The sequence below is a fragment of the Dryas octopetala genome, chromosome 5 (assembly GCF_963921425.1).
Source record: "Dryas octopetala chromosome 5, drDryOcto1.1, whole genome shotgun sequence".
Taxonomy (NCBI): domain Eukaryota; kingdom Viridiplantae; phylum Streptophyta; class Magnoliopsida; order Rosales; family Rosaceae; genus Dryas; species Dryas octopetala.
In genome coordinates, this window is record NC_141370.1 from 14,986,052 (window position 1) to 15,009,555 (window position 23,504).

The window sequence follows — 23,504 nt, forward strand, 5'->3', positions numbered from 1 at the left end:
ACATACGGTGGTATGAAATTATGGTATAAAAATGTGGGATGTCTAGCACTACTGCAATTTTATTCAGGGGTGTGCATAAATTCCGAAAAATCGAGTTTCGAACTGAATCAAACCGATTGGTTTGGTCTGATCGTTTTTATTTATTTTTTTTGTTTTTTGATATCAAACAAAATCAATCTAATCTTTGTAGTTTGATTTTGGTTTTTAATATGGAAATTTTTGGTTTTAACCGAACCACCACTGATAATGTATATTAATTATTTTATATATGATTTTAATATCTATTAATTATAAAGTAAACCAAATTTTCTATTATAGTTTATATATGTTTGTAGTTTTGTATATGTTTATTATAGTTTATAATTATGGTTTATATATTTTATAGTTTATAAAACTGTATAATTTATAACTATATAGTTTATATTATATGATTTTAGTACCTATTAATTATAGAGTAAACCAAATTCCCTATCATAGTTTATATATGTTTGTAATTTTGTATATGTTTATTATATGTTAGCCCAATTGTGATATGGTTTCTGGATAATCAAATCATCCTAACCAATATTTATAGTTAACCAAACCAATTAGATTGGGCTAGGTTTGGTTTGGTTTTGGTTCTCGGATTAACCATTTCAAAAATATTGGTTTGGTTATGATTATTCCTTTGTGATTTGATTTTCGAATCATGCACACCCCTAATTTTATTGACCTGAAATACCAAATTATATGATATAGAAATTGAGACTTGTTAGTTTCTAAGCACATGTGAGTGTGGACCCAAGGTTACTAGAGTCTAGGGATAAGAAATTGTAGGCTTACTTGTTAAAGCCAAGATATCATATTTTATAATCCTAAATTCCTGATGATTAATCCGATTTTTTGTTAAATGATCTCATTTAACTTTCAGTCCTTTCAATTTTTTATTCTTCAGCATGAACAACATGATTAGTAAAATAAGATTATAAATTTATAAGTGCTAAATTTAAATAAATCTGTCCACACTATAATATTTATAGTCAAATTTTTCATTTACTTATTAACTAGTCCCATTAATCAAAACAAAAAAACTAGTCCCATGACTCCACCAGCATATCATGCTTAACACTCTCCTCATTGGTTAAGCAATTTATTGCAAGTACTTTCTATCTCATCTTAGTTAAGACTTAAGAAATTATGTAACTGTAGTATTATATTTTGAGTGCCACTATTTGCACACCCTTTTTTTCTTTTTGCACACCCTTTTTTTGTTTTTTTTCTTCTACACACCCTTTATTCTTTTCTAAAATATACAATTTCTCTTAACACACCCCTTCAATTACCCTAATACCCCTAATTTATCCATTTCACAAAAAAAAAAAAACACACACCCTCCCCAACCTCCTCCTCCTCCTAACCAAAATCAACAAACACACACACCTCATCCCCGACCACGCTGAGAAGCCCACCACCGTCGAAGCCTGCAAGCTCCGCGAAGCCCACCACCGTGCGCAACTCTGGGTCTCACCCTTTCTCTGTCTCTGTCTCTGTCCGATGACCAACCCACCCCCTCCCTCGCTCCTCCCCCACCCCATGCCTCTGCCGAGCTCAACTCTCTCTCTCTCCCTCCTTCCCTCTCTCCTCCCTCCTTTTTTTTGTCTCTGTCCGGCCAACCCAGCCACGCCACCCCACAGCACCACCTCCTTGTTGCATGCCAAAAGTAAAAAAAAAAATTGCAGACCGTTCGGCAGTCATCCGCCGAAACCGGCGGGTTCGTTCGGCAGCCATCCGTCGAAGTCGTTAGTTTCGTTCGGCAGTCATCTGCCGAAGCCATTAGTTTCGTTCGGTGGCTGTCTACCGAACCAACTGCAGCAACAGAGAAAGGGAGGGAAGAGAGAAGGGAGAGAGGAGAGAGAGAGAGAGAGAGAGAGAGAGAGAGAGAGAAGTCGAGCAGGGGCTGAAAGGCTGGTTGGGCCATCGGACAAAGACAGAGAAGGTGGTGAGACAGAGAAGGTGGCGCGCGGTGGTGGTGCTGCGAGGAAGGTGGTGCTGCGCGCGGTGGTGGTGCGAGGAAAGTGGTGATCGGGCGAGTGGAAAGGAGAAAGGGGCTGCCGGGCTTGGAAGGAAAAAAAAAAAAACAGATGGGGTGTGCGAAGAGGAAGGGGTGTGCAAGGGCTGTATAGTCTTTTTTTTTTTTTTTTTTTTAAATAGGGGTGTGCAAAAAGAAAAAATAGGGTGTGCAAATAGCAGCACCCTATATTTTTTGTTTCATTTTCTAACATTACTTGCTTACAAATTGATAATGTGATCCTTAAGAGATAATCCATTAATAATTCCCAAGGTGATGATTTGATTCCGTCAGCATGATCGAAGTATTACTTCCGAGCTCGATCATTTCTAATGAGGGGGGATGTAAATTGCTAGATGCGAGATGTATCAATGGATTGGTAACCACACACCATCCCGCATCTATCACTCAACCTCCATCCATCAAAAAAATTCTACTTTATTTAAAAAAAAAAAAAAAAATTGGACTTTGGGTACAAATTAATGAAAAATTATTATATATAACCGTTAACTGTTTAAACTGTTTGATATTTGTTGCAGTCAAGGAATAAACTAATAAAATTGTTCAATATAGAAGTCTTTGGTTTTCTGTTGTAGAATAAAGCCTATACCCTTCAAATTCACATTGCTTATAGACAAATTTTCTAAATGTCTTAAGAAGAAAAGAAACACAAAGCACAAAAATCTTTCAACCCAGACACAGAAAAAAAAAAAAAAAAAAAAAAAATTCAGTGATCCACATCAGGATGTTCACGCAGGAAGGAAAGTATTTCGTTGGAGATTACTTGAGGGTTCTCTTGTTGGATGAAATGGTGGCCGTCTACAATAACCACTTCAAGGTTTGGAACAATGCTCTTGAAATCATCCCCTTCCACAAATTCCTTTGTGCCAGCAGATCGAAACCCGAAATCTTTGTCACCAACCATGAACTTCACAGGAACTGTAATCTTTGATCCTTGCCAAGGTGCAAGAAGCTCCCAACTCCTGTTTACCAATTTAGTTGTAATAGATCAACAAAACATAAAAGAGGACCAAAAAATATTGTTGAGCAACATGGGTGAGTTGGTCTGTAGTTCGGGAATAAAATTATTTGTACCACATTTGTGCATTACATTTTTATTAATTGTGAAATATGTTCTTATTAAAGATAGAGATGTAGCCTATAATATATGATTGGGAAATGTGGTCTCTCTACGATTATTCGCTGTCTTGGTCAAAGCCTTGGCAGCTGGCTTAGTTGTTGAAAAGATCATTCTACCAAAGAAAAAGACTTCCTTAAGTTTCCCTTCTATTTTTATTTTGGCCATGAAAAGGAAAGCAGGGAAGAGAATTGGGATTCAATTTCATATGCCAATAAACTTTTTGACCAAAAAAAAAAAATTCATATGCCAATATAGTTAAGTGGAGTTGTCCTTATCATATATGTTAACACTACAATTTTTGAATGGGACCACAATCTTGATAAAGGAAACTTGATCATTGAGTTGAATGCTTGCAATTAAGTATACTATTATAATAGGAATAGAATAAGTTTCTGTGCATATGATGGTTGTACCTAATGCAAGTGAGGGTTGTTGATTGTTTTGGAAAAAAAATTTGGCTAAAAGGAATTAACAACAAAAGGGAAAGTTTTATGCACTTACAGGTCCATTGCACGATAGTAGTTGAGAGGACCAGTAAAGCCAGATTCCTCATATTTCTCAGCAAAGACCTGGAGATCCTCTTCAGTTAGCCATGGTGGCAATGATGATTGTGTCTCCAGATAATCAATAAGCTCCATGTCCGGAGGAGCTACCATTTTGTTGGTTATCAGAAAGAACTTCTTCATCACTGTCCCATAGTCATACCTTGCAAACGCTCTTTCTGCTCTTCCTGGTTCCTTCTCAGCCAAAAATAATAATAACAGCACGTCGTATTGTCAGACTATTAATTTGGACCAATAAATAATATGAATTCCTGTTTTAATATATGGTACTAGATTCACAGTCTCCCAACATAATTTGTCATAAAGGAGGTACCTGAAATTGAATGACATGACATCCATCTCCAAAAACTTGTTTGATTGATTGGGTAGTTTTCATGGTTGGACTTCTTGGAAAGTAGGGAACAGATAGAGTAACCAGACCTATCACTCTATCAGGCCTGAACAAGCTCAGATGCCACCCAGCAAGTGCTCCCCAGTCATGTCCCACTACATATGCCTTCACAAATCACAAAATATATAAGGCTGTCAAGACCTTAAATTCCCCACAGAAACATACATAAACATGTACATATAAACACTAAAACTTTTGTTTCTCACCTTTTGTTGACCAAAATGGTCAATTAGGCCGATGAGGTCTCCAACTATGTGAAGCATGGTGTAGGAGTTGGGGTTGAGGGGAGAGTCAGAGTCACCATAACCTCTCAAATCAGGAGCCACCACATGGTAGCCATTCTCAGCCAAGTGCTTGATCTGGTGGCGCCAGGCATACCAGAGTTCTGGGAATCCATGAACCAAGAGAACAAGAGGACCTGTCCCTTTCTCTGCTACATGCATCCATATTCCATTGGTTTTGATCCTTAGGTGGTTTACCTCATGATCCATGATTGCTCTCTTTTTCTCAAATGAGAGAGAGAGAGAGAGAGAGAGAGAGAGAGAGAGAGAGAGAGAGGTATTAATGTTCAATGGCCGGCAGTCATGACTAAGGTGCTATGTGCATAATGGAAAAGTAGTTGGTGGGTTTGAGGGTAATAGTCAAAGTCTGAAAGCTGGCAAATTTCTAAATCTATTGGTTTATCATACAAAACTTGAGTCAACAAGTATTTTATATTCTATCATGAAGATTACTTTGTTTTTAGGGTCAATTACTTTGAGGCACCATTTTTGATAAACTGCATTATCTTCCTAAAGACTCTCTTGTTGCAGCTTCCATTAATTGTACATGGTGGTTCACTGGAAGAAGAAAACATGTAAGTTCTCAATCCTTTGGCTGGTCCCCCACTTTGTGAATTGGGTAAAGATAACTCATAACAAGTAACTGCTGTTGTAGTGGTGCTAATTTGGAAGGCAGAAACTAGAAAGAACAATGAATTCATGATTTCAAGGCCAAAACCTCTTGCCATGCATATTAATTCTTTCTATGATTTCAGCCATGAAAAGGCTCCAAGGCTGATTTTAAGATCATAATACTAGAAGAATTGATTTTAAGAGCATACTTTATAAACAACTATGTACTCAGCTTCTATTCATGAGCTAAATACGGTGATCTTCCTCTCATATTCTCTAAACTTAGTTTTCATCATACTGTTTATTGTCCATGAAAATGCTCCATCATGGACAATAAACAGTATTTTATGGCACAAAGAAAGCAAAGGCATGAATATAATAAACAATTTTTTCTTCATAACAAAATGCCCACATCCAGAGGTGAGCAACAATCTAAGCCTGACAAGTGAGTATGAATAATCAATGAATGAGCATATCATTTATTAGTAATAAGGTGCTTTCGAAGGCAAACCTATTTCTTGCTACTGTGGCTAAAGAAACACATTGCACATGGAAATTAATAAAAGCAATAATGCAAAATTTTCATAAAAGTGAACCAGTTTTCGTCACAATCCAAAAGTGCCTCTATAGACTATGGCACTTCTATTATAAAATTAGTACAATTAATATTTAGGCTCTTCCTAAGGGTGGAAATTCAGCAATATTCATGGTAAATGAAACTGGCTTTGCCACAGCAGCCTGCTGTGAAGGATCTCCTTCAGATTTATCATCAGATTCATAGTCCCCCCACCGTGGTCGCCTTCTATAATCCTTGCGTGGTTTCGGGAATACATTAATGGTGTTGTTAGCTTTGGCCTGGGGACCTTTTACCTTCATGTCATTCTTCTTATGAAGCTGATCAGCAGGCTGAATGGGCTGGTGGACAAAGATGATGTTATTGTCTTTCTTCTTCTCAGTAATCTGCATGGACTCAAATTTCTTATCAAGACTCTTGGTCTCATGATCATCAGATTTGTTAGTGGAGGCAGCTTCCAGGGGCTTTCTCTTGTTGGCAAGAACCTTCCTCTCGTATTCTTGCAAAGTGTAAGTGTATGAAAAACTAGGCTTCTTCTGAGCAGGAAGAGTACTACTTACAGTAGAAGAAGTATCAGGAGCTGCATTACCATTGTTGTTGCCTTGGCTTTTCTGATCCTCTGATGGTGCATTCATCTTGTTCTTCTTTTGTTTTCTCCGGATACTTCCATTAACATTTGGTCTTCTGGACCGCTCACCATCTCCACCACCTTGGTTTCCAATCACCCCATTACTCTGCAATTGGTTATTGCCCTGTTCCACATCTTGTTGACTCTCCACAACAGCTTGAGCGCCTTCCTCGGCCTCCTTCCCAGACCCCAATCCTTGTTGTTGGGGTTGATTGGTTTCAGTTTCAGAGGATCTTCTCCATCTTTGATAACCACCACGGCCTCTCCCTCTACCACGCCCCCGCCTTTCATAACCCTGAGCCCTCTGCTGCTGATCATCATATCCTCCATCAATGTAATTCCGTTGGCTGTGATATTGTTGCCACCCCTCACCATCCTGAAGAACAGCCACATCATTATTTACATTGTTTGCTTCTTGAGTCCCTTGATCACCGCGGCCATTAACCTCTCTGTAATTTCGCCTCTCACCATAACCCCCATTAGCCTGCCTGTAATTTCGTCTCTGATCATAGCTGTAATTTCGCCTTTGATCATAACCGCCATTGACCCTTTCATGGTTTTGGTCTACAAAATTAGTACTCCTCCTGGGACCACTGTGATAGGATCTCTCGGAGGTAGTACTGGAGACAGATCTTGCAGAAGGTTTATTATTAGCAGGACCTCCTCCTTGTCTTCTGTAAAAGGAAGATCGAATCATTGCCTCCTTCCTCTTCTTCTCCTCTTCCTTCTTCCTTTCCTCCTTCTCCTTCATCTTCCTCTTCTCCTCCTCCTTATTCTTTTTGACTAGTGCTAGAAAGGCAGCCTCTGCCCTCTCATCCACAACACCAATGAGTTCTTTCACGTGATTGTCAGAGTCCTCACCCAACAGATCGAAAGCGTTCACCATTGGAGCCATCAAATCAAACTCAAAACCTTCTTTTTGGCTAAGCAATGAGTGTGAGTGAGGGGGGGTTAGGGTTTCTGATATCGTAAGAGAACCCAAAGCCCGAAGACAGCACAAGGAAAAAGGTTTGGCCGATGTATTTATAGTCACTACTCATAGAGTCATAGCGCTGCCCCGCTTAATTAGTTAACTGCCTTGCTCCCCAAGCAATAAATCAAATCCTGTTCTTATTAGGTTACCTTGTTTAACGTGGAGATCAGTTCTTGCCCCCCAAGCAAACAAATTGACAAAAAATAAAAATAAAAAGATAAAAACAAATTTACGAGGTTGATGAACCTTGGTGGAATAGACCGTACGGTGGACACGCACTACTTCATTGTGCAAGAACATAGAATAACTCCCCATCACTGAAGGTTGGAGATTTTTAGATTTTCCTATTTCTTTAATTTTTTTTTTTTTTTTCACGAGAAGAGTTTCAAAATCATGTCGACGTCTCATTTTCAAAGAGATATATAATTATGTACTAATTGTTTGCAGCACTATCTATTGCTACACATATCACGGCCTAAATCATAAAATATAAATATGATAGAATACAAATCTCATAAATCAAAAAAAGCACAAATCAAATTATTGTGTAAGTATGATTATTTCAACACCAAAGAAGCTCAGAAAATCTCAATATATTTAACATGGCTGCTGCTATTTCAAGATTTTTCAATATATTTAACAGGAAAGCCAACTATTCTAATTTCTTGAACTAATGACGGAAGACAGGTGCATAGTTATTATACTTTATCATCATGGAACCACCATCTCGTCTCCTTGGGAGATCTGCCATTTCTACAATTTTTTACATATCGGTCATTATCTTCGGGGCGTTGCTGCAGGCATGGACAAAAGGCCATCAGATACATATCCTCAAAATATTCACAATCTAGTAAATAATTTATTTGAAACACACAATAAGGTCATGCCCATCATTTAATGATTGGCCATTCCCCAGTTTGAACATTGATCTAGACTTGCTAGTTAAGAAAATTGAAAGCACCAAAGATACAAAAAAAGTGGAACACAAACCTTCATGGTGGAGCTTGATAGCATGGAGAGAATGCTAATACAGATGGAGCTAACAGTCATGGCTGGTGACCATGAATCATACAAAATATCTACAAAATGCCATATCAAAGAATAAATCAATCAGATGAGGGTAAAATATACTAAATCATATTCTTTTAAATTTACTGCAACTAAAAATTTCACTCATTGGATTCATAATGGATCGAGATTCATGTGAGATGAAGAATGTCTGATATAGCAAGCAATCAGAAATGACAACCTAAAATTGTTGTCCAACTATACCATCCTTAATTTTAGTATCTATGTATAGTTTGAATCGCCATTGAATAATTATTTATCTTAGTTAACAGACCAGACTCAGCATACTCAAGCAGGCAGTGACCAACCAAACCTACAGAAAAACTCAACATTCAATAGGATTTCCAAGGCCAGCTTTACTAGGCACTATCAGTCACCAAAACAATAGGTCACAATCCAGTTATTAGAGATGAGCTTTGAGACAGCAAAATCATTAAGGGGACTCCAACAGTCCCCCCCTTACCTTTCATAATAGTTTCTTCAAAACAATAGCCATGAGGTTAGTTCGAGCCAATAGAGGAGTAAAAGGTTTATTTTCCATACATTCATGTCAGCTAACTACATATTTTTAGCAAGAAACTGAGGTTAATGACAATATCTGCAAACCAGCAACACCGACCACATATTTCAAATAATGATATAAACCAACGTGTAAGAAAAAACAGTAACAAAGAAAATATTTAAGCTCACTATGAGGACAAGACTATCGCTTTCAACAAATGAGTGAATACAGCAAATCAGGAGAAAGAAAAGAATCCTTGTATGGAGAAAAGAAAAGAAAAAAAAAAAAAGGATGCACGATGTAACTAAATACAAATCAGACATCAATTATCACATAACAGAGCAAACTCCAGTAACTTAAGATATCAAAGGCTTAACCGAAGCTCATAAGATTACCTAAGCAAATATGACCGTTGCTATAAATATGAGGATGCAGTGGAGCCGGAGGCACAAATATAACCTGTTCATCCCACCACAATATTTCAGACCAAAACAGGTTACATCATCAGTTTTATGAAAATTAAAATCTACCCAATGAGAAAAAAAACAACATAATAAATACAGGTACAAGAAAATATATATCACACAAGCTGATGGATTTGCACAAACCTGTGGGGCTTCCATTGGGTAATGCTCAGGAAAATCGACCTGAAGCTGATAGGTCTCGTTAGTGTAGAGAGTTCCAGGGGCTCCATTGACTTCAATCACCCACCTTTGGATCACAAATCCCACAACACAATAATTGAATTGAAACAAGTAATTGAGCAAAAAAGCATAAACATTGAAAATCAAAATGGGCAGAATAAACCTCTGACAGTTGAATTTTCTTAAGTAAAACAGTAAAAATGAAATTTTAAACTGAAAAGCCAAAAAGACAATAAGTGTAAGATTGATAAATTGTGAATTCCTCTCTCCCTCTATTTCCCCTTGAATTTTTTCTTTCTCGGGAAACAAACAGAAAGTGAAAAAAGGGAAGACCTTTGGAGATTATCGGTGACTTTGTGTTTGAAACCTGCCGGAGGATTGACCTGCCACTCCACGAGCTCTTTCTGGAGCCGATTGCAAGCAATCTTACTCAAAGCCTAAAAATTCCAAAAATAAAAAACAAAAACCCAATAAACAATTAAAATACACGAACCAGAAATGGCATAAGAAAGTGTTTGTGTGATTGTGTGTGAAATTAGGGCAAACCTTGCGAGCAGAGCCGGAGGAGCTGGTCATGCTTTTTCTCTGGAAAATGGCTGGAGCGAGAGAGAGAGAGTCAGAGAGATGAGAATGTGAAGATGGTGGTGGTGTTGACGAAAGGGACAAAGAGGGACCGGGCGGCCACGGGTTCACAACTCGTCTGTGTTCCCCACCATATCCAATTTTTTGTGTATTTATAATTTCTAATCGCATCCCTCTATCTTGCCACGCTGGCATTTCATGCCACTGTAAAGCAGCGTAAGCAAGCACCCTCCCTGAAACGACGTCGTCACTCTTTACCCTTTTAACCTACCAACATCACCTCTTTTTCTCTTTCCTTTTTATTTTAGACTTTTTCATTTTGTACTAATATTTTGGGCTTTTTCATTGGCACGACTTTTTCATCGACGTAATTAAAACAAAAAATTAAAAGAAAGAAAATGAGTGAAACTACAATATACCTGAAATTAATTGAGAATGCAGTAGTACATATCTTGGTGCAACTTTTTCACTCTTTGATAGAGTAAAAAGGTGAAAAGTAAATTTGGTTAATATAAAAACAGAGGTATTTTAGAAATAGGCCAAATTTTACTTTTAGTTTCCGTAATTTGAGCCAAGTTGCACTTTACAAATTGTTGCAACTCAAAAATATATTACTATTTTCGTTCAATAAGTTTTCATTTCTGTCCATAATATCCTTTGTCATATTTAAAGTAACACAATGACATCTTTTGTGACAATCATTATCTGTTTATAATTGGGAGCCTAAAAGAGACTACATACATAGGATGATCTTGCTTGAAGATTGTTCAATTACTCAATGGAGTTGGGAATTGGATCCCATTGTGACTACTTTGTATTGATTGTTTGGAACTTTGGACCAAGTGGCAAGTATATATAATTATATATCTTTCCCATATCAGCATATGCCTTGGCCACTTCAAATGGGCACTTTGCTCCAGGGAAGTGAAAACCGAAAGGCAGGCAGTATCTGTGAAGTAAGGTTCCACTTTCCACCCATTTTCATGTATATTCTCCATGGCTTTTGTTCATTGTGGCAAATATTCATATTCCTCTGAAAAACAAACTGCATAAGGCCCTGCCTTTTCATCCATTTCAATCTCTATCTGCAAATTGCAACAATCACTAGTTGACACCAAGCATTTTCACAAACAGGTGGGTGGGTCGAATATTAAGTAACTTTCTCTAAAGAATTTGATTCTTAAGCTATTATAGCATACCAAGTCAAACCCTAGAGGCAACTGGTGCAACTTTCTGCTGCAGCATTACTTCTTACTAAAAAGTTTGTTAAAGTGTTCCAAATTTCCACACTAAGCAGTAAAAAGAAAACCAGTGTCTGGTATTTTTCACTTATTCTCTATCTTTTTAAGTGGGCTAAGTCTCCAGTTGACTTGTCCTCTAAGTTATCAATATAAAGTTCTCTGGCTGAGGCAAATTAGGATCAGCATATTCCAGCCTTGATTAATGGAAGTGTTCCCGGACAATTTGTCCATTGGAAATCTTTGAGGTGCAATCTTCCAATGTTGATAAATTTGGGAAGGGGAGATTCTTAAATCCATTAGAAGTAATCCTTTTTTCATCTAATCGTATTTAGGATGGCAGTCAAGTCATGTCATGTTTGGATTATATCATTTCAGATTCTTGTTAAATAATAATCAACTCTAATCAAACTTTAAGGTGTTCATTATGGGTGATTTTATTCACACCCATTTAATACCATCGAAAAAAAATTAATTAAATTTTTTTCTCTTACCCCTCTCCTTCTCCTTGTTCTCCCTCCTTTGGTGGCATCTACCAATCATGGTGCATACCATAGCCTTGTCATGGCTAGTAGCTATGACAATTGTTTAATTATTTTAAAATTTAAAACAAATTAAAAAAATTAAAAGTATGTGACGGATGCATTAACAAAAACATTTTCAATGATTATTTTTTCATCACAAAAGGCAAAAAAGAAAGTGGCATCAAAGCCAATTCCTCAACTCAAAGGACAAAAGAAAAGAGAAAAAATAAACAAAACAATGTTTAAGAGCAAAGCAATCAATCTCATGGAAGAGAACAAATCGTGGCCAATTCATTATTTAATCCCAAAATATTTCTTGAAAAGATTGACTAAAGCCTCAGTTTCTTCAAGGGTAAAGAGTGACTAAAGCCTCAGTTTCAGCTTTTCAATCGCATACAGAAAATGGGACTGGACTGCATTGGACATGTACTTCAATACAATAGATAAGCTTATAAATTCTTTGAAAGGTATAACATTTGGAAAAGCTTGAACTATATTACTCAGTAGCAGTTTACAACTCAGGATTATTATATGACACATAGATGGATATTTTATTTCTCAGGTTTAGTTACATGAGAAGGGATATTGAAAACAGTGTTTCAAGATATTTTGTCAGCTCCCAGTTCCATGTTTTGGCTGGCATCGATCAGTGACCATCTTTTCCCTAAACATCTGAATCTCACAAACAAATGCAAGATCACTCTCTAGGAAACGATCATGTAAACATTTAGAATGGAAAGGAATACTCACTAACGAAGTCTCTAACTTCAGCTCTATGAATTAAGAGAGTGTGGAAGAACTTTATACGGGTTGAGTATCCCTTCTGGGTCCAGCATTTTCTTGATGGCAGCCATCACTTTCACCTGTCCAAACAGATTTTATGGTTAGACGCTTCTATAAAGCAATTGTACATTCTCAAGGGGGAAGCAGGAAGAACACCAAGTAGGTCACTCTCCATCTCAGTCTTTCATATAACACTCACAGTAGCAGTTGGCTTGCTGTAGAAAATTTCATTAGCTTTCATCAGTCCAAGGCCATGCTCTGCACTAATGCTCCCACGATGGTTAGACGTCCACTCATAGACAAAGGGTTCAATTTGTGTCAAAATCTGAAAATTCATTGAGGATATTAATTAAACTGCAAAAGATAAAATATAAAACTAGCTCTATAACTAAGGTAGAAGGAAATTACCCTATCATCATACTGTTGAGTTAAAATATTAAGATGCAAATTACCATCTCCAAGGTGGCCATATCCAACTACATTTGCTGAATCACCTAAAGATTTAAAAACAAAAAAAGTGTACTATCAAAATAATTAAAATAAATATTTTCCAAAATCCAAAGAAAAATAGATATCTCGAGATCACATTGAAAACAAAAAAAAAAATCCTAAACTGGCCATACTTAACAAAAGCCACATTGAAACAGTACCACTCTTTTAAGGGACTACCTGCAGGTGTTGGTCCACTCACTAACCCACCCAACCCCTAAAGAGGATACATTATACATTTGGCCACTACAGCAAAAAGAAAAGGAATATTTCAAATATGAAAGCAACAAGAAACATTTACGTACCAAGTCTTGTTCTCATTTCCTCAACAAGATAATACATTTTTTCAACAGGTAATGATAGATCATATTTGTAAATAGCACCTGCTTTCATCAATGCTTCTGGAACTCCCTGCCATCATATATAGAAGACCAATTGAAGGGCATACTTTAAGCATTTAGGAAAAAGATAGAAATATTTGTTTCTTCATGTACATCAAAACTTATATGAGGGATACTGATCAATGAAAATCGTAATGACATGGCCAGCTCAAGGCACAAAAGGCAGCACATGCTGCTGATTAGATCTGCTGAAATTTTCTGAAATGAATTCTTAAATGAGCATCAAAGAAAAGATGAATGCATGCCAGAGAGTGCAAGGACAGCATTTTTAAAGTACGGGGAAAAAGAGATGATTATTGATTTAATAGAAACTTGGGCTTCACAGATTATAATAATGAGAAATAAGTTGTATAACTCCCCTAACTTGTTCAATGTTTTTGTTGAACTAAAGGTAGTAGACCAGAAAACTAGTCTTTTAGTATCAATCAACAACGATGGCTGGGACCAAAGACAGTAAAATGCAGGCACATCAGAGAGAAAAAAGTGGTTTTCTTTATGAAGATTAGGTATCGATTCCTTACTCCTGAATGCAAAGCACCACATTGAATAATCATGAAAAATCTCTGTTGAAAAAAAAAGATTAAAAAAAAAAACTACCTCGCGTATACGCCAGAACGCTGATGCTTGGTTTATGTCTTGTGCTAGAGCACCATCAGAAACCAAACCAACTTCCATTGCATGAAGTAGGAAGGCTTCAAGCTTCTGTCTGCAGATGTCCAATTAATGTCACATCATTTTTATTAATATGAACATGCCACTTATTGTTAATTACAAACCGAGGATACTGTATAGACTATAGAGATTCTAGTTTCAGTCATGTGTCAGTCTTTTTTACCATAATTCGTCTCAAGATTACATGTTTAAAAATAAAAATAAAAATGGAAATATTTGGTTCAGGACCACTAAGAGGGACCAAGGAGGAACTAGACCTCACTGCTTAAGAAAACTAATACAAGCTAGATTAAAAGCACTCTAATTCAAGGAGGTGACTAAATTAGAATTGGAAAAAGAGGTAACCTGTCATAAGTTTCATCACTGCCTGTTGTCTCAATCAAAACATAAAAGTTGTGCATTGTGGGAGGTAACGGATTACGAACGCCTTCCAAGTGATTCAGGACCTGCTACGTAAAATACAATGAGTAGGCTTGAAAATGAAATAGTGATAAGGCAGTGAGGTTATTTTAGGTTATGCTCCAAACGTCAATTTTTATTGCACAAAACATACAATTTTACGAGTTCTATGCATTTGATATTTGAACAGGAGCATAATTGCATTGAACTTGAAAAGAGGAGGCAAAATAGTTTTCTAGTTGTAACTATAGGTGTTAGGTGTACAGTGTACACCAAGCTCATCAAATCCAAAAAAGATAACATCAAAGAAAAAATAAAGACAATATCTAATCTGCCATAGAAAGCTCACCAAATCCAGTGACTGGCTATCCAAAAACTCAAAAGCAGATAGAATCTCCCCAAGTTTCCCCTTTGCTTCCACTAGAAGTTTCTGATAAACATTATAGCATAAAGGTGAGGAGCCACACTTTTCTTCCCTTTAAGAGGGAGAAACATAATAATAACTGGATATCAACATGCACATGCTACTGGGCTTAACTTAGCAAAATTTAAAAAGAATTTCCGGTACGACAAAATTAATCTTACCTGGCAGCTAAAGTAATCTTGACATGCAAGAAAAGCTACATTTACTGAAAATAACTTTGGAGGGGTAAGTATGGAAACCTTGGTCACAATTCCCAAAGATCCTTCGCTTCCTACATCATTGATTAACAAGTATTCTATGATCACATCCTCACTAAAAATACCATAGTCTTCTACACAAAAATAAAAAACCATGAAGTGTCAGTACATACCTATGAACAAATGCTTTAGGTCATACCCAGTATTATCTTTGCGTAAAGTCCCAAGCATGTCAAGAACATTACCATTAGCCAAAACAACTTCTAGACCTGTAAGATCCATTAAATATACTTCAGTACAAGAACCATGCCATTAGAATTGCAAAATATCAAGTTGCTAGCAGCTCTTAAATACTTTAGACATCAAAACAAATTTTTTTTTTTGGGCAGAAGTCCATAATTTATGGTGTAAAGTAATGTGCATTCTAAACTCAGATAACAATGATGTCTGAGGCAGACTACGGTCCAACATCAAAGTAAAAGAGATAACAACATTTCTCACCAAGTACATTTCCATGAAGTGATCCGTAACGGACAAGGCGCAAACCGCCTGCATTGGTTGAAATGTTTCCACCAATATGGCAACTTCCTTTTGCACCTAAGTCCAGTGGCATAATAAATCTGAATGAAAGCATAATGCTTAAATATGAGAAGAAAATATGCTAGATTTTTATCGGAAAAATGGGAAAGACGTGCGACAATGAAACAGTTTGGAACAGTATATATTCCCAAATTGGATCATAAGAATGTTGCATAGTCAGAGATAAGAATTGCAGAAAGAAGCATCTAATTACTAAAAAGGAAACAGCAGGTGGGCAGGTCAGGAATAGGTTATGAGGGAGGAGATATAATTAATACATCAAACTGTAGCTCTATTTTATGGCATCTGACCTTGTCATTTTGATAAAGTTAATGGAAAATTGCAGGTGCTGTAAGCCAAGAAAGTGATAATTTACAGAAAATTACCCTCGGGTGTCCAAGAAAGTAATCAGATTTTCCAATATGCATCCTGCCTCACATACCAGTATACCACTCACCTGAAAGTAGGCATCAGGGAATCACTTCATAAGCATGCAGTTGTTTTGTTGCAACTATTGGTAAAATTGACTTCAGGAATTCTTGTTGCACCAGAAATAAATAATTATCACTAAAATTTTAAGACAGAGATAGCATTTGTTGAGATGAAAGACGCGAGAATGCTTTCAAAAGACTCTAAAAACCAAAAGTAGGAGGAAAACCTCCTTCTGATAAAAAATACAGCTTAAATAAAAATATAACACTACAACTCAATAAATGCATAACAGGAAGAGTCTTCAGCCATGAGGAAAAGAAGCCATTCCACATTTGAACATATAAAAGGATGGAGAAAGAAGTTGAAGAACTTTAAACTGTAACATAATGGCATAACAGATCTACCTTGTCCAAAGATATTATGTTATTCATCAAACTCATATTGATAATCACCTGCAAAATTATACCATAGAAGGCTACTCAGGTAAAATTATCAGAAGTATGATAGATCTTTAGCAAAACCACACAGCTTAAATATACTGTAATTAATAATACATTATGCCACAATAAAAAAAAATACAACTAAAACTCTTATTTCTGAAATTTTAGGTAGATGCTAGAAAAAGCCATTAGTAATCACTCTCATCCATTGAAGAAGCAGAACAAACCACATTACTTCATCAAAAACAGGAACACTTCCGCCCACAAGACCAGTATTTCCACCTTGGGGAACAACAGCCAAACATCTGGAATTACAGTATTTAAGAATCTGAGAGACCTGCAAGGAGGAAATAAATATGTAAGTAAATAAATACATAGAAGCCCTTAATTTGGTAATACATTCTTCAATATCAAAAAGCATAAAATATGAGGCATACAAGAGTTTAAAAGCTATAGGAATCTGAATCTTGTATAGTAATAATAAGACTCCGGGAAGAGGAAGAAGAAATCAACCTCCTCAGTGCACCGAGGTTGCAGCAGAAGCTTACTTGAGCCTTTGTATTTGTGCATCCAGTCTGTATTTGCAGTCACCAGCCTCTCTTCATCCTGAATTACGTTCTTCTCGCCTAATATCTCCTTAAAATAGCTGATATCATCAGAATTTAATGTCGAAAAAGAAGGATTCCTCTGAATCTCTGCAGCCCCTGAACCAAAACATCGGTACTGGAATCTCCTTGTCTTTTCAAGAAGATCATTTTCCATAGAATTTCGGAAAGTTTGTCCATGATATCTTAAGAAGCCAAAACATATCTGAACATTCCACTTGTGATTATCATTATAGAGTTGGAAATCTCTGCACTTGTCGCCATAGTGATTTGCATAACCTGTTTGACAATAAAATTCCTTTTTAAGTCTTATGTTGTAAGACTGAATCTGAATCACATATTGAAACATAATTCTATCTAATCAATGATTCTAATTCTTAGTCCGTCAACATAACATGTCATAACAAGAGTCTATTTCCCACCATACAATTATTAGCAGGTTTATTAACTGTCACTATAACCCTGTAAATCCATTGACCAAAAAAAAATAAATACCAGCATTGAGCCCCAATAACCGAAAAAGAAAAAGTTTTTCTCTTTTGTTTTCTTCAAGACCATTTCTGAGCAACCAAACGAAGCATTTCACAAATATCACAAACAATCACATTCCTTAATTTTCATCCCACTTGTAGCTAGAACACAAAACTCTGCTCTTTTTCAAACTATAATAGAGAATATATAGCATTTCATAAGAAGGTACTCAAATTGGCGATGAAGTAAAAAAAAAAAAACTGTACTGAAAGTAAAGTACCTGAAGCGGAGTTGTAGATTGAATTCTGAGAATTAGGGTTCAATCGACGATCAAAGAGTGACTTATTAGGACCGTATCTGAGGAGACGACCTGTGGCTCTCAACCTCTCCATTGTTTTCGTTTCAGTGTCAGTTTCCGTTTCAGTGTCAGCTCCAGCTGAAACTGGACTTGGTATCCCATATTTCAGACCAAAAAAAAAGAGAGGGCTTAACTGGGCCCTGGGCCGGCCCAACCTAGACAAACGACATGTCGTTCCTGAGATTATTACCGGTTTTTTCCTCGTGAGTCGTAAATCGCAATCCCTATCCTATATTCTCAGTTTCTCTGAGTCTGAGGCCGAAGCAGGAGCACTATCTCCCACTAATGGCGTCCTCGCTCTCGTCCCTGTCCTCAATCTTGAACCAGCCTCACTGTGCTCTGCGGCTGAAGCTCCAGAGGCGATGCTGGTTCAGTCTCAGATTTCTCTCATGGAAACCAGAAGGCTCCAGTTCCGGATGTTACCACCGGCAGCGCACGTCTCTGGCACAAAGGAGGAGTCTTGGTCGTCGCAATCTCTCCAGAAGCTTCTCTCAGTCTAACCAGTCCGAGGGCCCAAGCCTCCGCTCCTTCATTGCTCAAGCCGCTCTCACCACTTCCGAAGCTCAGCCTCAGTGAGTTCACTCCCACTCCCACGCTCTCGTTTTTGTGGTTTATAATTTGACATTTCTGGTTTTGCTAATGGGTTATAAGAGATGCAATGCTAGTGCATATGTTTGTTTCCTGATAGCTCATAGAGGACAGTTGGATATACAAAGAAAGAAACCCAGCAAATGTTGATCAACGTTTTTGAATGTTGTTAAACCCAAATTGCATATTGCAAATTGTATGTCATACTTTTCTTATGTGTAGGAGTGTGACAGCTTTGGAAGTTCCTGCAATAGGCCGTATCTATCATGAGACTTATGGGTGTCAAATGAATATTAATGACATGGAGATCGTACTGTCTATCATGAAGAATGCTGGATATAGTGAAGTGGTCGATGTTCCTGAGAATGCAGAGGTCATTTTCATTAACACATGTGCTATCAGGGACAATGCAGAACAGAAGGTGTGGCAGCGGCTTAATTACTTTTGGTTTCTTAAGAGGCACTGGAAGAGCAATGTCAAGATAGGGAGGTCGCAGTCCACACGCCCTCCAAAGGTTGTTGTTTTGGGATGTATGGCCGAGAGGTTAAAGGACAAGATACTAGATGCTGACAAAATGGTCGATGTGGTTTGTGGGCCTGATGCATATAGGGATTTGCCTAGATTATTGGAAGATGTGGACTATGGTCAGAAAGGGATCAATACTCTTCTTTCACTGGAGGAGACTTATGCTGATATTAGTCCAGTTCGGATCTCCAAAAATTCAATTAGTGCTTTTGTTTCTGTTATGAGGGGTTGCAACAATATGTGTTCATTTTGTATCGTTCCTTTCACAAGAGGCAGAGAGCGATCACGTCCTGTGGAATCAATTGTGAGAGAGGTGGCAGAACTTTGGACAGAAGGTGTGAAAGAGGTAACACTGCTGGGCCAGAATGTAAACAGCTATAATGATGCCTCTGAGTATGAAAAGGAAGTTGAAACAGGAACTAATTGGAAATACAGTGAAGGCTTTAACAGCATGTGCAAGGTGAAAAAAGTAGGTTCGCGTTTTTCTGATCTCTTGGATCGACTTTCCACAGAATTTCCAGAGATGAGATTCAGATACACATCCCCACACCCTAAAGATTTCCCTGATGATCTACTGTATTTAATGCGAGACAGACATAATATTTGTAAATGTATCCATTTGCCTGCACAAACTGGGAGTAGCACGGTGCTAGAAAGAATGCGTCGGGGCTATACCCGTGAGGCATACTTAGATCTTGTGCAAAAGATACGAAGAATAATTCCAGATGTGGGCATCAGCAGTGATTTCATATGTGGTAAGAGGTCTTATCAAAGTTTTGTACAATTTTGGTAATCTTGCTTACAAAACTTGGGCAAACAACTTTGGTGAGAAGAAAATTTCAGCATGTATTTTTATTTTTAATGTAGATGGAAACTGAAATGTTCTTTCTTAACAATTTTCCTCTTGTATTCATTAGCCTGCCTTCTTTGCACAAGAATGCTTTTGTACATGTCTTATGTCCGTTTACCAGATAATTATAACCTGCAATTGTACTTTTTTTTATTCAGCGTATCAAGTGTTTCACCTTCTAACATGTTTGTTTTCTTTTTACAGGTTTTTGTGGGGAGACAGAGGAGGAACATGCAGATACACTAAGCCTTGTAAAGACTGTTGGTTATGATATGGCTTACATGTTTGCATATAGCATGAGGGAGAAAACCCATGCACATAGAAACTATGTTGATGATGTTCCAGAGAAAGTGAAGCAGAGGAGGCTGACTGAACTTATTGAGGCTTTCCGTGAGAGCACAGGTCAGTGTTATGACTCACAGGTAGGAACTGTCCAACTTGTATTAGTAGAAGGACCCAATAAGAGAGCTCCAGATACAGAACTCATTGGCAAGAGTGATAGAGGTCATAGAGTTTCTTTTGTTAATGGGTTGTTATCACATCGAGATGCTGATTCAAATGAGGAAAGGAACCCAGTAGTGGGTGATTATGTTGAAGTTCGTATATTGAAATCTACAAGAGCGTCACTATTTGGAGAGCCTATTGCTATAAGTAAATTGAGCTCGTTTTACAACATTGTGGATGAAGAAGCTGTTGCCTGTGGAAGTACAAGTTGAACAGAGCTGTTCATGAATGTGCACACTAGTTGAGCTGTTCGTGAATGTTTCATAATAGTTTTACTTCATTATATGGTATATCATCACAGAGTTACTTTATTCATGTTTGTCAAATGTCGAAGGGGTAGAAATTTTATCAGTTCAAAATGCTGCATTTGGTCGTCCTTGCTCATGAAAATTGGTTCCGCTGTGACTCTTTTAGAGTATAGCTTTGACATTCTCACCGAATCCCAACCTTCAACTTCAAAATGGTTTAGGGTGCTACTGCATCGGTTTTGTACTGATTATTTAACTGAGTTGTGCTGATGATCTGTTGAAATATATATGCAGTTTGATATACATTGGTTCTGAATTTGCATTATTAATTATTTTCTTTTATTTGAAATTTTTTCAAATACATTGGTTCTGAATTTTTTGGTTGGGTTTGTTAATCTTTTTCCCATGAATTTGGTAGAGGTAACGTAACTGATGTACATAGAAAGAAATTAAAGAAAAGAATATATTTATATGGAAGTGAATTCAAATTTCCAATGGATTTACGTTTACCAGCCAAAAGAGGAAAAGAATTGAAAATAAGTCAAATGGATTATAAATGAATTCCAACAAGAACAAAGCCAAGGCCCCAAACACAAGCTAGAGGGAAGAGGAAGGGGTGGAGTAAGGGTGGTGGGGGGAGAAAAATGGAGAAGAAATGATGGATTTAGGGTTTCAGAATTTGGGCAAAGAAATAGGGGAAAAGACATGAAACAAGGAAAGAGAACACAAAAGAGGCATGAAGCCTCATACGGGATCGAGCAATAGCTCCGGCAAAAATTATGATTGGAATATTAGGTTTTACATATTTGTTGAATTAATCATCATCACCAATATCTACATATTTATTTTGTATATTCGATCATCTAGATATCTACCATTAATATAGTTTAAACTTATAATAAATAAGTTTATTTATTATAAGCATGTATTTCTATGTTTAATGTGGATATGTAAACTAAAATGTAGTTTCTTAACAATTGTCCTCCTGTATTCATTAACTTGCCTTCTTTACACAAGAATGCTATTGTACATGTTCTTATGCTCGTTTACCAGATAATTATAACCTACCAATTGTTCTTTTCCATTCAGTGTATGAAGCGATCCCCTTCTAACATGTTTGTTTCTTTTTTCAGGTTTTTGTGGGGAGACCTGAGGAGGAACATGCAGACACACTGAGCCTTGTAAAGGCTGTTGGTTATGATATGGCTTACATGTTTGCATATAGTATGAGGGATGCACATAGGAACTATGTTGATGATGTTCTAGAGAAATTGAAGCAGAGAAGGCTGACTGAACTTATTGAGGCTTTTCTGTGAGAGCACAGGTCAATGTTATGACTCACAGCCTCACAGGTAGTCCAACTTGTATTAGTAGGACCCAATAAGCTAGAGAGCTCCAAATACAGAACTCATTGGCAAGAGTGATAGAGGTCATAGAGTTTCTTTTGTTAATGGGTTGTTACTACATTGAGATATTGATTCAAATGAGGAAAGGAACCCAATAATGGGTGATTATGTTGAAGTTCGTATATTGAAAATCTACAAGAACATCACTATTTGGAGAGGCTATATATTGCTAGCTATAAGTAAATTGAGCTGGTTTTACAACATTGTGGATGAAGAAACTGTTGCATGTGGATGTAGAAGTTGAACAAAGCTGTTCATAAATGTGCACATTAATAAATAATGGTCAGATCAAAAGTGCTGCATTTGAGCTTTGATATTCTGACTGACAAGTGACTCCGACTTCAACATGGTTTAGGGTGCTACTGCATCGTTTTTGTATTGGTTATTTAACGAGTTGTGATGAAGATCTGATAAAAAAAAAAAACACATGCAGTTTGATATATGAGATTTTTCATCTTTTCACCCCACACCCCCACACCTTTAATCTCTCAAATAGGCTTCCATTGGTTTGAATTGATGAATGTAAATTCAGCAGATTATACATACCTATTCAAAGTTAAATAATGAAATGAAAAGTACATGCTACACCGTTGTCATTTCTTCATTCTTCGTTCACCTAATTTACATAGGTTAATGAGTGTTGAGACACTTTATTACATCTTCAAAGTACCAACTCCGACATTTCAAAAATTGCCATCCCCAAATTTGGCACGATGGTCCTTTTGACCCAAAGTAGCCCAACAGGGATGACAATTATGAAAGCAGTCAGAAATAATGCAATGGTATTGGGTCTCCATCACAGAATTCATCCAGTGATTGCATGCACTCATGACCAATATGCTAATGAGTGACATTGCACTTGTCACTTCAATTGTCCATCATAGTCCAACCAAGCAAGCATAGAAGCAAATAAAAAGTGGTCAATGAGCCAGCATTGACCCTGCACAGCACCACATCTTTCACATGCAGCAACCTAACCACTTGCTGCCCATTGCAAATGGCAGCCATTCATTTGCATAGAAATGCATACTTTAAGGGCCGTTTGGATGGAGATTTGGATTTGGATTTATAAATCCTTGTATTTAAAATCTTTGGATTTAAAATTCTGTTGTTTGGATAAAAAATTAAGTGTGAGGATTTCATTTTTTTTTTTTTGTTTACAGTTTAAGAATTTAAACATATGATTACAAATAAAATATATGAAATATAATTCTCTTTTCATATATTTAGTAATATAGGATATAGAAATAATAGAAAATTAGGATTAAATACCAAATATCAATAGTTTTTTAGTAAAGCAGCAAAACATTAATTTTTTTAATTTAGGTACTAACCTAGAGTAAAATATTTTGGATTAGATCACAA

General features: G+C 36.9%; 4 protein-coding genes across 5 annotated transcripts; 1 reads left to right on the forward strand and 3 right to left on the reverse strand.

Annotated features, from left to right (window-relative positions):
* Window positions 1–2,520: 2,520 nt before the first annotated feature.
* On the reverse strand, window positions 2,521–4,686 carry LOC147284734 (epoxide hydrolase 3-like). Its single transcript, XM_086243721.1, has 4 exons — window positions 4,349–4,686; window positions 4,065–4,247; window positions 3,690–3,925; window positions 2,521–3,030 (listed from the first exon to the last, which is right to left on the reverse strand). The coding sequence occupies exons 1-4, from the start codon at window positions 4,631–4,633 to the stop codon at window positions 2,775–2,777; spliced, it is 960 nt and encodes a 319-aa protein (XP_086099847.1). The 5' UTR covers window positions 4,634–4,686; the 3' UTR covers window positions 2,521–2,774.
* Window positions 4,687–7,706: 3,020 nt separating this feature from the next.
* UBC17 (ubiquitin-conjugating enzyme 17) lies at window positions 7,707–10,114 on the reverse strand. The gene is made up of 6 exons (XM_086243797.1): window positions 9,971–10,114; window positions 9,758–9,861; window positions 9,389–9,491; window positions 9,176–9,239; window positions 8,201–8,289; window positions 7,707–8,004 (listed from the first exon to the last, which is right to left on the reverse strand). The coding sequence occupies exons 1-6, from the start codon at window positions 9,998–10,000 to the stop codon at window positions 7,909–7,911; spliced, it is 486 nt and encodes a 161-aa protein (XP_086099923.1). The 5' UTR covers window positions 10,001–10,114; the 3' UTR covers window positions 7,707–7,908.
* A 2,033-nt stretch (window positions 10,115–12,147) lies between these two features.
* D2HGDH (FAD-linked oxidases family protein) lies at window positions 12,148–18,084 on the reverse strand. Of its 2 annotated transcripts, XM_086243978.1 has the most exons (16): window positions 17,941–18,084; window positions 17,098–17,468; window positions 16,820–16,921; window positions 16,549–16,596; window positions 16,099–16,169; window positions 15,635–15,753; window positions 15,307–15,402; window positions 15,098–15,207; window positions 14,862–14,942; window positions 14,459–14,559; window positions 14,039–14,147; window positions 13,346–13,451; window positions 12,960–13,045; window positions 12,751–12,876; window positions 12,519–12,631; window positions 12,148–12,440 (listed from the first exon to the last, which is right to left on the reverse strand). In XM_086243978.1, the coding sequence occupies exons 1-15, from the start codon at window positions 18,050–18,052 to the stop codon at window positions 12,542–12,544; spliced, it is 1,728 nt and encodes a 575-aa protein (XP_086100104.1). In that variant the 5' UTR covers window positions 18,053–18,084; the 3' UTR covers window positions 12,148–12,440; window positions 12,519–12,541. The 2 variants fall into 2 exon arrangements, with proteins under 2 accessions (XP_086100104.1, XP_086100103.1); XM_086243977.1 differs by having other exon boundaries at window positions 12,148–12,631.
* Window positions 18,085–18,254: 170 nt separating this feature from the next.
* LOC147284737 (Methylthiotransferase) lies at window positions 18,255–21,049 on the forward strand. The gene is made up of 3 exons (XM_086243989.1): window positions 18,255–18,590; window positions 18,829–19,886; window positions 20,186–21,049. The coding sequence occupies exons 1-3, from the start codon at window positions 18,304–18,306 to the stop codon at window positions 20,695–20,697; spliced, it is 1,857 nt and encodes a 618-aa protein (XP_086100115.1). The 5' UTR covers window positions 18,255–18,303; the 3' UTR covers window positions 20,698–21,049.
* Window positions 21,050–23,504: the final 2,455 nt, after the last annotated feature.

Bases quoted from the DNA above. Each gene is read 5' to 3' on its own strand.
- UBC17 (XM_086243797.1), bottom strand. From the start codon at position 10,000: ATGACCAGCTCCTCCGGCTCTGCTCGCAAG. The intron at 9,492-9,757 runs GTCTTCCCTTTT...TGTGATCCAAAG, and splicing joins GTCACCGATAATCTCCAAAG to GTGGGTGATTGAAGTCAATG. The intron at 9,240-9,388 runs GTTTGTGCAAAT...TGGGATGAACAG, and splicing joins ACCCAATGGAAGCCCCACAG to GTTATATTTGTGCCTCCGGC.
- D2HGDH (XM_086243978.1), bottom strand. From the start codon at position 18,052: ATGGAGAGGTTGAGAGCCACAGGTCGTCTCCTCAGATACGGTCCTAAT. The intron at 16,597-16,819 runs GTAATGTGGTTT...ATAATTTTGCAG, and splicing joins GTGTTCCTGTTTTTGATGAA to GTGATTATCAATATGAGTTT. The intron at 15,754-16,098 runs GTAATTTTCTGT...GCTTTCATTCAG, and splicing joins ACTTTCTTGGACACCCGAGG to ATTTATTATGCCACTGGACT.
- LOC147284737 (XM_086243989.1), top strand. From the start codon at position 18,304: ATGGCGTCCTCGCTCTCGTCCCTGTCCTCAATCTTGAACCAGCCTCAC. The intron at 18,591-18,828 runs GTGAGTTCACTC...TCTTATGTGTAG, and splicing joins ACTTCCGAAGCTCAGCCTCA to GAGTGTGACAGCTTTGGAAG. The intron at 19,887-20,185 runs GTAAGAGGTCTT...TTCTTTTTACAG, and splicing joins CAGCAGTGATTTCATATGTG to GTTTTTGTGGGGAGACAGAG.
- LOC147284734 (XM_086243721.1), bottom strand. From the start codon at position 4,633: ATGGATCATGAGGTAAACCACCTAAGGATCAAAACCAATGGAATATGG. The intron at 4,248-4,348 runs GTGAGAAACAAA...TGATTTGTGAAG, and splicing joins ACCATTTTGGTCAACAAAAG to GCATATGTAGTGGGACATGA. The intron at 3,926-4,064 runs GTACCTCCTTTA...TTGGCTGAGAAG, and splicing joins GTCATGTCATTCAATTTCAG to GAACCAGGAAGAGCAGAAAG.